The sequence below is a fragment of the Haliotis rufescens genome, unplaced genomic scaffold (assembly GCF_023055435.1).
Source record: "Haliotis rufescens isolate VD_foot unplaced genomic scaffold, xgHalRufe1.0.p SCAF_12, whole genome shotgun sequence".
Classification (NCBI taxonomy): Eukaryota; Metazoa; Mollusca; class Gastropoda; order Lepetellida; family Haliotidae; genus Haliotis; species Haliotis rufescens.
This window is the reverse complement of record NW_025963802.1, coordinates 31,865,026-31,882,051: the sequence shown is the minus strand read 5'-3', so window position 1 is coordinate 31,882,051 and position 17,026 is coordinate 31,865,026. Positions and strand designations below refer to the sequence as shown.

The 17,026-nt window shown below is 42.5% G+C and overlaps 1 protein-coding gene across 1 annotated transcript; it reads right to left on the bottom strand.

Moving 5' to 3' along the window:
* Positions 1-11,658: 11,658 nt before the first annotated feature.
* LOC124117477 lies at positions 11,659-13,447 on the bottom strand. Its single transcript, XM_046479396.2, has one exon. It carries the CDS (start codon positions 12,818-12,820, stop codon positions 12,146-12,148), a length of 675 nt encoding a protein of 224 aa, XP_046335352.1. The 5' UTR covers positions 12,821-13,447; the 3' UTR covers positions 11,659-12,145.
* Between the last annotated feature and the right edge of the window lie 3,579 nt (positions 13,448-17,026).

Sequence of the window (17,026 nt, the reverse complement as noted above, 5' to 3'; positions counted from 1 at the left end):
CTTCGATCACTATGCTGTGCAGGTATTGTCGACGGCAATCTTGTAAATGTTTGTTTGTTGTTTAACGCCGCACTGCTTATAAATAGCTGGCATGAGCATGCGCAGATTATGTTATCTGTGGTATAATGTTCACAAGTCTTAGGATCCACATTCACGTAGGCTACGGTTGCGGCTTGGGCGTAAAACGTTATATACTGCATCCTCCAATGGTCAGAATTTGCTTGGTTCTGAGCAGAGATTGTGGAGTTTTAAGTTACAAAATTACATTTCCTTTACATGCCCTGTGCTAATCTCTATGCAGAGAGGGCTAGGTATAATTCATCTTGAAGACAGATAACGGAGATCATATTCAAAAGCAAAACCCACTGTGTAACAAAGTATATAGATTACCACGGTGATACAGTTACACGTACACTGACAACTGCACACCATTGATCGTCAGATATATGTGACCAACCATGGGATAAGGGACCTTATGGGTGAAAAGTCACATTATGACTTCTTGTTGTATTTAACAACTACAGCATCTTGAAGCGACAAAAATAATTCATAAGCTTCAATTCATATTTATTACAGAGATACTTGGCATCAAACATTTGGACTCATTTTCTGCAAAGTCCCATTTTCAGACTTGTAATTATTTATGTAATGTTTGAAGTTTTTTTTATATCATGATTAATTGAAAGTATGTATGTATGCTGAAATCTTTTGAAAAAGAGTTTAGCTATATAAGGAGGGAGTGAGTGAGTTGGGTTTAACGCCGCTTTTATCAGTATTCCAGTTATATCGCGGCGTGTCAGCTGAATGTGGGAGGAAAGCCCGAAGTGATGCAGGTCTCAGACGTTACCACTTCGTACTATATTACGAGTGAGTGAGTGAGTGAGTGAGTGAGTGAGTATGGTTTTACGCCGCTTTTAGCAATATTCCAGCAATATCACGGCGGGGGACACCAGAAATGGGTTTCACACATTGTACCCTTGTCGGGAATCGAACCCGGGTTTTCGGCGTGACGAGCGAACACTTTAACCACTAGGCTACCCGACCATCCCTACTATATTCGGAACTAACGACAGAAAAATAAGATATTTCTGTACAGTCCGCGATTTTTACGTCTTTCTTTAGCACAAGTACAGCATCAGTGTGTCCTTGCACCCGTAAGGCCCCTTTTCTCCTGGTGGGTCACATATGTTGCCTCAGTGTGTTAATCTTTTTAAGGATTGGAACGTTGTTTAATGCTGCAGTATTCCATCTATATGGACCGCCTCCGTGGTCTAGTGGTAGAGCGTCCGCCAGGAGAGTGGAAGGTCCGGGGTTCGATCCCCGTCCGCGTCATACAAAAATACGTTAAAAGATGGTACTTGTTGTTACCCTGTCTGGCGCTCGGCTTTGGGGGGCTAAAACAAGGACAGGTCGGCTCTGAGTCAGTATACTGTGTCTGAGTGGGGTATTCGTGTTAAACTGCGGCATGGTATCTCAGTGAGCTTGTACTATAAATCGGAATCAGACCGGACTGGTACAAGCAGCCACACACAAATGCACGTGCATGCACGTCGCTATATAAGTGCAATAATCTTGGACGCGACGTTAAACCCCATTTCACCTGACCAGCTATATGACGGCGGCCTGTTAACAATCAAGCCTGGAAAAGACAGCCCTGTCACTCATCGGAATCATTTTACCATCCTTGTTTCGTGGTAAATGTTGCCATCTATGAGTTACTGGGATGCAAATTGGCACGGATCTGTTCGTTTTGTGTTATCTGTAATTGGACTCCGTCCCGAGATTTCTGTCTCTTCACGATTTAAAAAGACAAATTAAAAAAATATTCCATAAACGATTTTCTTGGAGTTTCCATAAAGCCTTATCTCCATATAGATACACGTGTAGCACGTTCATCACAGCGTCATACAAGATAACGCTGATATTTTGTCAGAAAATGTAAAACACACACTCAAATGTACATTTCAAACGTTTTTAGTTTCAAGAAGTTGTGAACAAAAAATAGAATTTACGTTAACGAATTCGAAAAAGAACCATTTCTATCAATCGCGATAGTAGGAATGTGTATTTTATCAAATATGTTTACCATATGTTTACCAGTTTTAGATGATGTCATTGCAGACATTTAATATAGAACATACGTAACCAGTGAGCAATCTTGCATCTCCCTTAACCTTTGATACGATACAAAATATCGGAGTTTAAATATAACTGCGAACTATGATAAATACCTGCAAGCTGTTTCGCCACACAACAATACGATTCAAAGATATGTAAATTGTTGAAATGATCTTTCAGTGGGTGGGGTTTTCGTAGGTTTCGTCGTTATTGGGTAAAGGGTTAACTGCGGAAATGTAATTTGTCAAAGGTCTGCTAAAAATAAGAGACGGTCAAGGCAGTGAATTCGACCAGTTCGAATTTACAGGTTCATAACTTTTGACAAATTCATATGCATAACGATTCAGATTGACAAAACACTCTCAACAAGACTGTATGACAAGAGGGATGGCTTCAACTTTCCAATAGTCAACTTTCCCTTCATTTCGAGCAATATTCCAGCAGCTCCAGTCTTTGGTGTTTACATTTCGCAACTTTTGAGATACAATCGAGCATAGTCTTTCTACCAAGATTTCAAAGAGCGGCATACGGCTCTTGCTTATAAGTTGTTTGATCAAAGTAAAGCTTTCAAAACGTTTTATGGTAGACATGTGGAGGACATTTCCAAATATGACGCATCAGTGACAAAAATGATGCCCTATTTTGACTTGTACCATATGTTCCCATGTTTTTCAGGTGAACATGTGACTTGCCTTTGCATGTGTTTGTGTACCGGTGGGGCAGGTTACGCTCACGTTTTCGCGAACACCTGGTATCATCACTATTTGATAGTGATTAAAAAACACCATCTTCCCGAGGCAAGATAGTTAACTGACTTTAAAACCGAACTAGGCTTGAATTTCTGGGCTCGATCGTAACGCCACCAGTGGCTATTACCAGTTATGTTCCTTCTAAGTCTCTCCTATGGACCAATCAGATTCCACCTCTCGTATCACTTGCGTTTGCTTCACACAAAATGGTGGCGCCCAGTCAGGACGATCTGATCAAGATCTATATTGTGATAAAACGGGTCTTACATCGCGAAATGCATCAAATCACGTGAGCACCTTGATTAAAAACGTGAAAAGGTTTGGAAAATATCTGCTGTCAACGAGTTGGCGGTGCACATGGTTTGCAAATCCTGCAATCGACCGAAATCTGCATGACAGTTTACGAACCGGATTTCGATTTCGGTGCGCGATTTGATTGGACTATGCATAGACTCGTTAGTCCAGCCAAAACTCCATAATACCAGCCTAGTTCGGCAAGGGTGGAAACTGGACTTTTATAGTCAGTTAACTCTCTTGCCTCGGGAAGATGCATAAACACATGCTCATGATAGTCGGAATTGTACAATCGACTTTGCTTACGGCCAGGTTCGCACAGTGCCGATTATGGCTCCCGTTTGAGATCAGACAGCGCTACGACACGAAAAATGAACGCAGTCGTCTCCGTTCGCAACATACTCCTGCGGATCGGGAAAGGTCCAGAGAGGTCGGCCAAGCACTCCCGACAGTATGGTGCGTCCCGTAACATTCGGGAAACTCAGCCGATTTTGTCTAGTCGGATTACAATCTTGTCTTTGTCGTGACAGATTCTTCTGTATCGGATCAAAATTGTAAACTGTCAAGTGTTGTCTGGACGGTGTCCTGTGAATCGGGACGCTGTCGTGATGAACGGGCATGAATTGTTCATTGCCGTTTCTTGTCGATTTAGTCCAGATTGCGTCAAGATCTTGCCGAATGCGAACCGTCTTTGTCGGTTCACTGTCTGGTCACTGTCTGATCTCTGTCGGGTCGCATTCGGGAGAATCGGGACGCTGTCGGGACAGATTCGGTCGTTTTGTACCATGCGGAAGATACAAATCGGATCAGATTCGGATTGAGAACGGGAGAATCGGGACGAATTCGGCTGGAAACGGCTGAATCGGGACGCTTCCGGAACAATATCTGCTTGTTTGTGAATTTCCCGCCACGAATCACAGGATCTTGATCAGACTTTTAACAAATTTTAATCGGGAATAGCCCCATAAGGTACGGCAGTAAATATACTGAGTGTGTGACTGAGCCTATGCAGAGATGTCTAATGAATATGCCTTTAGAGGATATCGTAAGTCCATGTCATTCAAAGAATAATTCTGCCTACTACTCTTTTAAACGTAGAATATTTGTATTTTAACTTTTAGCTAACTTTGCATACAATCGCCAGTTGCTGAAGGGATGATGTAAATCCTGCTGGGGTCCATGCAGGTAGCAAAGGTACTGTAAGTCCCCATGATCCCAAGTATGGTGGTCTACCTTCAGTTGCTGACGATCTATAGCCCGTTTTTATATTGTGTCGTCTGTTATAATCTGATTATTTTATTGTTCTAAAACTAGTTTTACAATTAGCATCTGTGATATATTGCTAGTTGTTGTACTGTCCTTCGACGACAGGTCTTAACATATTATATAAATGCATAACTTGCTCAAGTCACGATATGGCTGAAATAATGCCGATGTGACTTTAAATATTAACTCACTCACTCACTCTTATGAATATGGAAAGGGTCTTGTCGCTGTCTTCACATACTTTACCACAAATGGTGTTGGGAGTAAGGAGCATACAAATAAATGTCCATGATATTCTCCATTGTGCACACTGACCGGGCTCGTGGTGGCCGGGGCAAAATCAGTAATGGGCTCTATTAAAACGTTACGCAGGGAGGATTAGCGATGCATCTGTAAGTATTAAAGCCCAGTATATATCGGATAGTGAGTGAGTGAGTTGGGTTTAACGCCGCTTTTAACACTATTCCAGTTATATCGCGGCGTGTCAGCTTAATGTGGGAGGAAAGCCCGAAGTGATGCAGGTCTCAGACGTTTACCACTTCGGTTAAACCCACGAGCACGGATATGGTGCTGACAAACCTAGAAACATAATCGGGGCGAACCGGGATTCGAACCCACAATAATAGGTTTCTGGCGTGCCCAAGGGACGCAACTCTGCACACCCCACCGCCCTTCAAATGGTACAGCTGAATGTTATTTATAACGAATTGATGCTGTGTAACGTGAAATCCCGAAGTGATTTGAGCACATCGTAACATGACATCAACACAAAACAAATTCCACATTAATCACTCGAGTCTTCAAATTTTCAACCTGATAAAATAAACTGTTCTCAGGGTTTTCAAAGTCCAAGTCAATTGACAACAGGTTTTAATACTGAAATGAACGTCCCCTTGATATGTAAAACCAGATGAAATACAAGAAAGAGCGTGTCTGTATTTTTCCGTAACCTTTCTCTCAGAAATTTCTTCGAGCATACCAACATTTTCACAATGAAGCGGGCGGTCGGGTAGCCTAGTGGTTAAAGCGTTCGCTCGTAACGCCGAAGACCCGGGTTCGATTACCGACATGGGTACAATGTGTGAAGCCCATTTCTGGTGTCCCCCGCCGTGATATTGCTGGAATATTGCTAAAAGCGGCGTAAAATAAAACTCACTCACACTCACTCACAATGAAGTTTTAGGCTTTTTGGAGATGTCGCAAACCTAAGGAATTACGACGTAGAACTTTTGAACTGCTCTTTAAAAATTGATGCTCTACAAAGCAAGCGTTCACGGTCAAATCTATGATTATACGACGCTTCCTCCACTATTGGCCGCTTTTATCCTGTTTGGTGGATATTCTTATTGTTGATGACTTCTGAAATATATCTGCTGTAAAAACAATTTGTTCCCCGTCTTTTCAGAGGACATAACATGACATGTCTTCAAGCAGTGACCTAAATAACATTCTGTATTCGCCCACTGTATTATATGCATTTACAAGCCCTGACGCCCACTCGTCAAATCGACAGCGCTGCTTAGGCGTTCTAAAAACCATTACCATAGGTTAAAATCCCATAGCCGCTCTAATCTAGACAACATCTAGTCTCTGAAATGAACATATTGTACAGAAAAAACAGTTGTTAAATTATCTTAATAAAAATATGATAAAAAGGAGCCCAGAGGCTCTCTTCATTTTCAGATACTGCAGTAATCTAGACTTGCCAAACATTATAGACTTGCATGGGCTGTATTTGATATATTTGTAGCAAGGTGTGTAAGAAAGACTAAATATGACCATGCTTCTAGGCTTGTCAACAGCATTCCTGCGCTACTGGGTTTCACCAAAGTGGAAAACGTCATGAACAGCATCATTGAGTTTAGATCACGTGGTCACAACCCGACAGCGGATGGGAAGTTAGGTTACCGGCTATATTTAGCAGCGTGTGCAGCGCACGTGCATCAACCAAGTCAGCGAGCCAGACCACCCGATCCCGTTAGTCGCCTCTTACGATAAGCATAGTACAGGTCTATGGTGGCCGAGAGGGGACATCGCTTACTCGCTTTCTCGCTCTATCGCTTTCTCGCTTTCTCGCGGTTAAGCAATATCCCCTCTTGACCACTACAGGGGCCGCATGTGATATCTGCTGCAATTATTTATGGCCCTATTCAGTTGTATGTGACCATCACGCCGAATGCAGGTGGCAGATCATGGCAATACGCTCTAAATAAATCAGGTTAAAATCTAAATATATACTTTTCAAAAGAAGTTAAGAAGACTATGGTTAATTAGTCATGGCTGATTGTTTTGCAAAAATACAATCTTATAATTGTGGGTGTTCTATAACTTGTTTTCGGTAGTATATGATGTTACAGTGTGTCATAAGGTTGTCCGTAAATGTTCTTTTTGACATTTGATGTATGTTTAACTTGAATTGTGTTTCTTGTCTTGTGCAAATCTACAAATATATGTACTTGCATATAGTAATTTGATAAACACCGCAGTGAGTGAGTGAGTGAGTGAGTGAGTGAGTGAGTGAGTGAGTGAGTGAGTGAGAATGGTTTCACGTCGCTTTTAACAATAATCCAGTAATATCAGGGGTAACACCAGAAATGGGCTTCACACATTGTACCCATGTGGGGAATCGAACTGGGTCTTCGGCTTGACGATCGAACGCTTTAACCACTAGGCTACCCCACTGCCCCCATCGCTGTGGCGTTACCACAGTTGATATGTGTGTGTGTGTCCGACTCATTGTCTGTGTAAAAAGGTAGTAGATAACAACATAACTCACATCAGAACGCACAATTGTTAACCATACAGTTTAAATGGAGAGAGAATTGCTACATAAATATGTATATTCCTGCCTGAGCCTATACTATAATTGGATATCTAGTCTCTCCTGGCGTGAAAGTTCAACTTTATTTTACAAGCACTTTAGCATTAAATTTATATTCCCGAAGACAGTTTGATCGAAAGTCATTATAAGAAACGACTTGTTTTTAAAAAATATTTACAACGCATTTCATTTCTATTGTCCAAGGAATGGGGTTACGGGTTAATGACGCTCTCGAAAGTCGTATATGTGACTTAAGGTAGAGACATATATCTAATCCATCTGTATTTTGTAAGGGAAACAACTGTGTACATGCATGCATAATGTACATACAACTTAATGAACATAATTGTGATCCCGAAATCGGACGAGCACATATTCGGCTTCAATTCCAAATCTAATTACCGAAAAAAATAATTCTTTGGACGTTGCAAACAATACAAACTGGCTAATAAAACTGACATATATGATCTCCTTTTTATCAGTTTTAAGTTTGATGGAGGAATGGGGGGGGGATACTATGAACAAAATGAAAATATGAACAGTGACTATCTGTATTCTTTGAATCTTGCTTATTTATTACACTACAAGAAAATATGCAAGCTAAACGAGAAAAAATTACGTGTGTATTTTGTAACATATTTATCTACTACAAGGTGTTTAAAAAATATAATCATAAGAGGCAAAATAGCGGTGAGAATTACAGGATCACTAAATATCAGCAAAAACCGTTTTAATGTACGGCATTATGGGAAATATCATAAATTCCCGTATGCGTATGCATGTGTCTGTGGGTCGATGAGCTTGTACTGCGTTATGTAATACTTCTAGCTTCAAAACTCGACCGGCGTGGTCAGACAAAGACTAGATTAGATCATCTGAGGAACGAACGGATTGCACGGGGGTGGGGTGGGTTCGGGGAGGGGGGGTGGGGGGTGGGGGTGGGGTGGGGTGGGGGGTCGTTGTGGTGTCGGGTGATGTGGGTTTTAATCATAAAAATACGTGGGGAGTCATTCTTTTACATCTGGTGACCTTGTCGAACCATCTAAAACGCTCTATTCTTGTTTTGTTAGGCACGGTGTCCATCCCATTTTTCCTCGAACTGCGCACTAGGCCCCGTTCCACAAAGCGATCTTAGCGCTAACGCGATCGTAATTCCCTTGCTTTAACATAGACTTACGACAATAGTAGCGCTAAGATCGCTTTGTGGGACGGGGCCCAGATAGTTGTGTCCTTCTGGACACCAAATAGAACCTGCCTGCTCTCTTCTGCACGTTGTCTATCTCTCTGTGGGCGTATAAACAGAATGAGGTCAACCATTTACGTACATTTTGGACCCGTGAAGATCCGGGGTAGAATAGGTCTTCAGCAACCCATGCTTGTCGTAAAAGGCGACTAACGAGATCGGGCTCATCAACCAAGTTATTAGACTCGATTATTTACAGACCGCCGTCATATAGCTTGAATATTGCCGAGTGCGGCGTTTATAAACAACAACAACAACAACAACAACAACATGAGACACTTTAATACTAAATACTAAATAATACTTTAATAACAGTAATTTTTTATTAAATGAGTCGGTCCTCATGAGTTGTATATAGAACCGACGTTATGGGGATGTGGTCAAAATGGGTACTGAATAAGATTACTATTAATAAGTATAGATATCGAATTCGCGATATTGATTGTCCATAGCAAATATTAAGTTACTTAACATGGGATGGGACTGTTTTAGGATTTTAGCAATATTCAACAGCAATAGCACGACTGGGGGCATCAGGGATGGGCTTACACATTGTGCCCGATTGGGAAATCAAACCCGGACATTTGGTGTGACGAGCGAACGCTTTAACCACTAGGTTACCTCACTATCACCTTTTGATTGTTTTTTTACGCCGCACTGAGCAATGATTCAGCAATATGACAGCGGTCTGTAAATAATCAGACAATCCAGTGATTGACAACATGAGCATCCTAACCTACGCTATTAGGATACGATGACGTGCAGCGAGTCTTACCACTGCGTGGTTGTGTGAATGAGATTGGTTTAACCCCGCTTCAGCAGTTTGCAAGTCATGTCACGTCGTGCCAGCATACTGTGGAGGTATCCAAAAGTGGCGCATATCTTAGACGGTTACCTGTAGCATTTGTTTGTTTGTTGTTCAACGCCGCACTCAGCAATATTACAGCTATATGACGGCGGTCTGTAAATAATCGAGTCTGGACCAGACAATCCAGTGATTGACATCATGCGCATCTATCTACGCAATTGGGATATCGATGACATGCATCAACCAAGTCAGCTAGCCTGACCACCCGATCCCGTTAGTCGCCTCTTACGACAAGCACAGTCGCCTTTTACGGCAAACATAGGTTGCTGAAGACCTATCTACCCCGGATCTTCACGGGTCGTTACCTGTAAGCAGGCCAGGGGTCGTCATAAGGACGAATCTGGTATTCGAATCCACGATCCTTCAATCATTGTTTTTGTTTGTTTGTTGTTCAACGCCGCATTCAGCAAAACTCCATCTATATGACGGCGGTCTGTAAACATTCGAATCTGGACCAGACAATCTCTTCAGTCAATGTACGCCGAAGGGGCGTAACAGTGAACCGAAAGTGTCTGTGCCTCAGATTTCCCTTGCCCCAAGTGTAAGGACTGACAATTATGGCGAATAGACCTTTATCAACAATGGTAAGCTTGTTACAATCCACCAAGGGTTCAAGTAACCATTTCTCCGCGAATAAATATGTGCGCAAACCGAAACGCAGTCCCAACTTACAGAGAATCTGCAGTTCCAAGCTTTCCGCACTGACAATACCTCGCATGTGTTTCTCTGCATCCCAGCACAAGGGCAAATAAAGCGCTTTAGACAAGTACGTGATGCGTGTACTGATGACCTTTTAGCTTGTCAGAGATATACAAATACTTGTATTCAAGGTTCAAAGGTCACGGCTGCCATCTCTCTACCTCCTCGCAGGGTGTCATGTTGTCCCTGCTGTGCCTTGCATCACAAACCATTGATGAATAACTTAGCACACAAAATTCCGTATTCCTTGCCTAAATCTTGAATAAAGCAACTTTGGGGGTTTTTCAGCTCAGTGTTGATTCAACATCGAAAGAGGGTAGATAAAAGAGTATTTTACTGGGGATTTTGAGCGATACTACTTTTTTAAGGCGCAGTGTTTCTAGAATTGTATGCTTTGCTGTTTGGCAAGTATAGGTTCATAAAATAAATAAAAAGTTTTAAGAAAATGTATAGGTTCATGAAGCATCAATCTGTTGCGAACTGAAAGAGGTATGAGTGAGTGAGTGAGTATGGTTTTACGCCGCTTTTAGCAATATTCCAGCAATATCACGGCGGGGGTCACCAGATATGGGCTTCACACATTGTACCCATGTCGGGAATCGAGCCCGGGTTTTCGGCGTGACGAGCAAACGCTTTCACCACTAGGCTACCCGACCGCCCCTAAAGATGTATGAACGTCTGTGTAATGGAATAGGAGGCGTGGTTAGAGGGCCAATCTGCGGATTTCTATAAAAGTGGTATTAAAAGCTTGAAGGACAAATGGATTAAATGTATTGAGGTGAATGGAGATTATATTGAAAAATAAAAGTGCAAAAGATATTCGGCGACTTGGTCTTATATTGAAGTTGCAAAACTTATTGAACGGGGGCCGCACGCACACGCACACACACACACACACACACACACACACACACACACACACACGACTCCGACCATCACACACACATACACACACACACACACACACACATATACATGACATGACCTTGTTTTAGCCCCTTAATGCCAAGCGCCAGGGCAGGGTAGCAACAAATACCATCTTTTGGTATGACGCAGCCGTGTGTCGAACTCACGACTTTCCGTTCCCCGGGCAGACTCTCTAATTACACCACGTGGCGGGGTATAGGGCGAGGACTACAATATACAGTCTATAAATAAATCACAATCTTACGATCAAAACTTCATTCATAGATCTCAGCTGTAAAATAGTGCATATGATTGGCTTTACACATTGTACCCATGTGGGGAATCGAACTCGAGCCTTTGGCGTAACGAGCGAACGCTTAACTGCTAAGCTCAGTGAGTGAGGGGAGGCTGTTACCGGTAACATCCCAGCTGCAGTACGGCTGCATGTGAATACTCTGGCCCAGGCAAACCAGTTCAGCGCATGAGGTGAAATGGCGAAAGATCATTTCGACGTGCCGAGATAATACACCGGAGTTTCGTCCCTTTAATGCCGAGCACCAGACAGGGTATAAACAAGTACCATCTTTTAACGTCGTTTGGTATGACGCACATAGTCTTCAGCCCTGCTGGCACGTCAGTACCACTAACAATGAGGTGTGAAAATCCCATGCGTAAACATAATTTACAAGAAAGCTTTTTATGCAAAATTTTATTCCGTTTGGAACAAATCAGTGTGTAACAGTATGATTAAAAAGAATATTATGCAAATATATTGTGTAAAAAGTGGAGATTTACATTTGATATGTTAGCTGACAGAGCCTTATTAAATTATCATACACACAATAAACCCGTACCTGATTTCAGAATCAAGACCTGCAGTAATCCGAAATATTGGAATATTAAACATTCAATGATACTTTGTAAAACATTTTTTGTCGTACCCACGGTATACTTCGAGAGAGGGATACTGTTCGAGAAAAGTCACAGCATCAAGTGGAAAATATCAGAATGTCTTTGTGCCCATACATCTGTTGCAAATGAGACCTTCCATCCCATGAAGAAGTGCGGCCATTTGTGTAACACAAACAAATGTGAGAAACAACTAAAAAACACTCCAAAAATAATTCGTGAAAATCCGTAAAACGGGCACAGCCCAACAAGGAACAATGAATGTTGAAAGTTCAAAGTTTATATTCCAACAATGTATTGTAGTTATTCCCCATATATTTAACATTGAGTTTCGCCAAAGTATTTGGGGGGTAATTATTACTGAGGTCCACAGTGCCTTCAAATGTACCTGGCTCGGTCTGTTCAAGCGGGTTCCAATCATTTCCCACCTTCACCTGCACGTCTTTGGCCTTTGGAACGTAGACCTTGAACCCAACAGGCTCTCTGGTACCTTTGGGGATGCTGTAGGGCTCGAAAAGGTAACAGCCATCTTTCCACTGAGGGTACTGTTTCGGGAAAGGCTGGACATCGGCGGCCAGCCCTGGACAATAGACAACATAGTTGATGACTCCTTGCATCTGAGGTCCAGCCTCGCCCGACGGGAGGGCGTAGATTTGGAATTTATAGAATCCTTGAACTGGTGGCCGGAGAAGAAAGCAGAAATTGGGACCTTGAATTCTGACAAGGCTATATTCATTACACTCCTTTTTCGTCCCCATGGAAATCATTTTCGTCGTCATTCGAATCTTTTCTGATGTTCCGATGATTATCTCGACCCGATCCGAATCCATTTTGATAAAGGGATCAGGGTGGGAAACAGTGATTAATCCATAGCTGTCAAACTTCATTTGCTTGCCCAGGTATCCATCAGTGAGATACGGTAGCTCGATATCCTCCTGCATCGCCATGTTGCTGCCGTTAGCTTTGCCGGTTGATATTTAATGTGAAATACACACCAGACAGATGTGCACGCGCTTTGCTTTGAAGGCAGTACGCCGGTCTATATCACCGAAAGCTCTGGCTTTGGGGCAGCTCCTGACACAGACCAACACACGTCTTTATAGTGTTGTTTAAACAGTCCGATGGATATGAGTTGAAATAACGCTTCGGGCGTTGGAGAGGTATATCTCGACAATACCATGCATGGGCTAAACAAGGAGAACTTCGCAGGCAGACGTTTTCTTCATTAGTCACTGTTATCTCAATCGTGCAGCACGGATATGTGTAAATAAACCTTTTTTGTAAGTTGCGCGAAATGCTCAACCGGTTTACTCACTTGTTTAAAATGTCGTCTGATGTTTGAGGAGCAGACGACACTCTTATCTCCAGGTGTGTCCTTGCTTCTGCGCCAGTACTCGGGCGTTGTAGCAAATGAAGTTTAATTCGAAGGTACGATAGGTCATACTGTCTTTCATCGGTTTAGCCTTGGCCTTTGAAGACAAACCAGTTACATGTCAGTTATCTTCCATTACGCCGTTCGTTAAGATTCTAAATACAGCGATACCTTTTGACATGCTGATAAATATGAAAACAACGTTCATATTTGATACCGGGATTTCATAATAACATGATTATATATCGCTGTTTGGGGCGTATGAGATTATGTTATCTCTTGGCGTTAGAGATTCCACTAATTACTGAGTTATACACCACTGTGAGACGGCGCCACGCACAGGGGAAGCTCGTGTTTCGCATGCCTTACTTGTAAGCTGTACCTGTATGTACGCGATGTTTACTGCAGAGCCAAAGTAGCCTCAGCTTAACGGGAAACGAGGGGAAATAGCACCGGGAGTGAGTGAGTTTGGTTTTACCCCGCTTTAAGCAAATAGCACTAAGAGAAATAACATGTGAGATGAGATGAAATGGGGGTTAACGTCGCGTTCAAGGTTATCACATTTATGTACGTATGTGTATGTACTAGTCTCGGCTAATGCCGGTATTATAGTTCTAGCTAACTGAGATACTATCCCGCAGTTTAACATGAATACCCCACTAAGACACAGTATACTGACCCCGAGCCGACCAGTCCTTGTTTTAGCCCCTTTGGGCCGAGCGCCAGACAGGGTAACAACAAGTACCATCTTTTAACGTCTTTTGGTATGAATCTAGTTGTAAGTTCGGAGATCGAACAACCGACCCTCCGCTCTCAGGACATTCGTGACCAACCACTGCCATTCCGGAGCAAACCGAATGGAGACTCGTGACTCTCTCGAAGCATTCGTGACCAACTCGTGTTATTCCGGGACAAGCCGAATAGCGACTCGTGCCCCTCTCATGGCAATTTTTGCGACCGGGTTCCGTCTTAGCGCAAACGGGCATACCTAAAACAATTGTCAACTCGTTGCGTAATGGTTCACATATATTTCCCCATAGATTATATATATTTCAGAAGCAATTTAAAGCACATCTGGACGTGCGGAATTATACAGTATGATTGAACACATTTAAATGTATCTTGGGTATATTTCTAGATGCAAGACATATGTAAAATCAAAAAATTATTTCTGAGGGATTCTTTGACGAAGAACTTGAAATCACACGCGCATTCTGATTGGTTTGTCGTATTTTCGCACATAACATTCATCGATAATGGGACGAGTCTTCTTGCAGGTTACGGAAAGGGGCGAGTGGTGACGAATGTCTATCGAAGGTTTCCACATTGGCGTATGAACACGAGAACTACTTCCAACAAGAACGATCAGAATTCATATTGTACCCGCATCGTATAGTAAAATTAATGTTGGCGTTACGATTATTTCTGTTGTACAAGTATTAAACCTCTATGATATAAATATATTCTTTTGTACAAATTGAAAATTTTATTATAAATTGTATATTTATATACTTATCCTATCTCACACTATGCATCTCTCTTTCTTCTTTCGATTCTGAGTGGAAACGTATCTGAAATAAAAGTTTCCAGCTTCTAAAGTTAATTTACCCCGTCATACCTCACATCGTCACGGTCACCTCCAAGATGTGGGTCATGCGCCGCGCTATGCATGCTGGTTGACCTTCTTGCACTGATCACGTGTCTATCCCAGTCAACTCATTCTCTTTCAAGAGCATATAGACTAAGGAATTGCGATGTGGGGATGGACGGGTGGGCATATAACGTGTGAGATAGGATAAGTATATAAATATACAATTTATAATAAAATTTTCAAATTTTTAAACTTATCCTATCTGACACTATGCATTTTATCCCATGGTTGGATGGTGGGGCGCAACTCCCTTGTCTATAGATCACAACCGTAGGATATTTACGAGGAAGCTGGAACTTAACAGTGGTACAATACTTAATACAGTAACACAGTTAAGTGTCGTAAGACAAAAACAAAAAAACAAAAAACAACACACAAAAATAACAACTCGTAGACAGGATAAGAAGAACACTCTCAAAGGAATGTTGAGATCCTGATACGCGAACAACTGAAACACAATAAGTCGGGTACAACATGTGTAACATGTTCAAACGTAATCAAGCGTAATCGCATGTCTAAAACGAACGAGTACGACTTATATTCGAGAGAGTATACATCCAGTCGTCGAATCTACAAAACGGGGTATTCCTATCTCCAGAGGACGATAGGTTGGACCCGCTCGGCATCTCTTTTATCGCTTCGTCAAACCCTCAATCATGTCAGTGATTGAATCCATGGGTAAAAAACGAGAAGAGGAAACGATCAACAATATCCACAAAAGGATCATCGATCCGTTACTCATCACACATACCTAAAGTAGAGGTGTTTGAAATAAGGGATCGGGACACCGAAATCGACTTCAAGTTGAAGACCAAGGTCTCTACAGACGAGTGATTATACCCTCCAACCGGATACTCAGTCTGGGAAGCCCGAATGAATACAATAAACACCAATAATCATGACAAATGTTTATTATAAAAAGAGATGGATGTAATGTAATGAAAATCTGGTTATACATCTCCCTATCTGCGCAGGTGTGTCTTGGAGATCTGTTGTGCGAGTACCAAGGGTCCAAACTGGTGAAGGCCTTGAACGTCCGTCACTGAGATGTCTCGGAGGTAATGGGGTGCGAACACGGTATCGGATTTCCAAAAACATCCCTCCATAATTGCGGTCAAGGAGCAATTACTGTGAAGTGCCATGGTGCAAGCGACAGCACGGGTTTCGTGAGGATTAGATGCGACTGGAGCAGGTAGGCCAGCGAAGGTGTAGGCTCGAAGGATAACTGAGCGTATCCAAAACGAGATTGTGGTACGGGATACCTCCGTAGTAGCTGCCGCAGAGAGCGGGATGAATAACCTCTTACGTAATCGACGAAGTGGTTTCGCCGCTTCCAGATAGATTCGAAGTGCACCTATCGGACACAACGATATGTCTTCGTCAGGGTTTAAGAGGGCAGTCAACGGTGGGATACTGAATAGTCTCGGGTTGACCAGGGAGTTGATTTTTGGCGATGAAATCCCATCGTAGTCCCAAAAATACTTTCCCATGTGCAGTTCGTTCGAAACGCACTCTGTTGACGTCTAAAGCGTGAATTTCACTCACTCGAGCCGCCGTTGCAAGGGCCAGAAGGAAAACTGTCTTCAAAGAAATGTGTTCGAAATCTTTCTCGGCGAGAGGTTCGTACTCGGCCGACGTTAGATGGCGAAGTATGATGTTTAGATCCCAGGTTGGTCGTCGAAAACGTGATGTTTGGTCCGCCAACTTGTACGATCTGATCAATGATTGTAATTCGGCGATTGTTGAAATCTTAGTGCCCGTTGTAGTTGCGATGACAGAATTGATCGCAGCTAAATAGGTAGCTAGAGTCGAACCTTTTAGTTTACGAGATGGTCGAAGATAGTGAAGGTATTCAGCAATTTGTTGCGGGGATGCCGTGGCAGGTTAGGAAATGTCATGTGAATGACAAAACGATTCAAATGCCTTCCATTTATGGTCATATAGTGCTTTAGTAGATGACCTGTGCGCCCCCGCAATGGTCTTGGCCACGCGCCAAACGCATAGATTGAGGGTTGTTGGCGACGGATGACGGAGCTGAGAGTGTGGTTGATGCAGAAGATCGTCCCTTACAGGTAGATGGTAAAACTTTCTGTCTGCGAGACGAATGAGCGTTATGAACCAACTGCGTGT

What these genes read in the sequence shown, in the direction of transcription:
- LOC124117477 (XM_046479396.2), bottom strand. Translation starts at nt 12,820, where the DNA reads ATGGCGATGCAGGAGGATATCGAGCTACCGTATCTCACTGATGGATAC.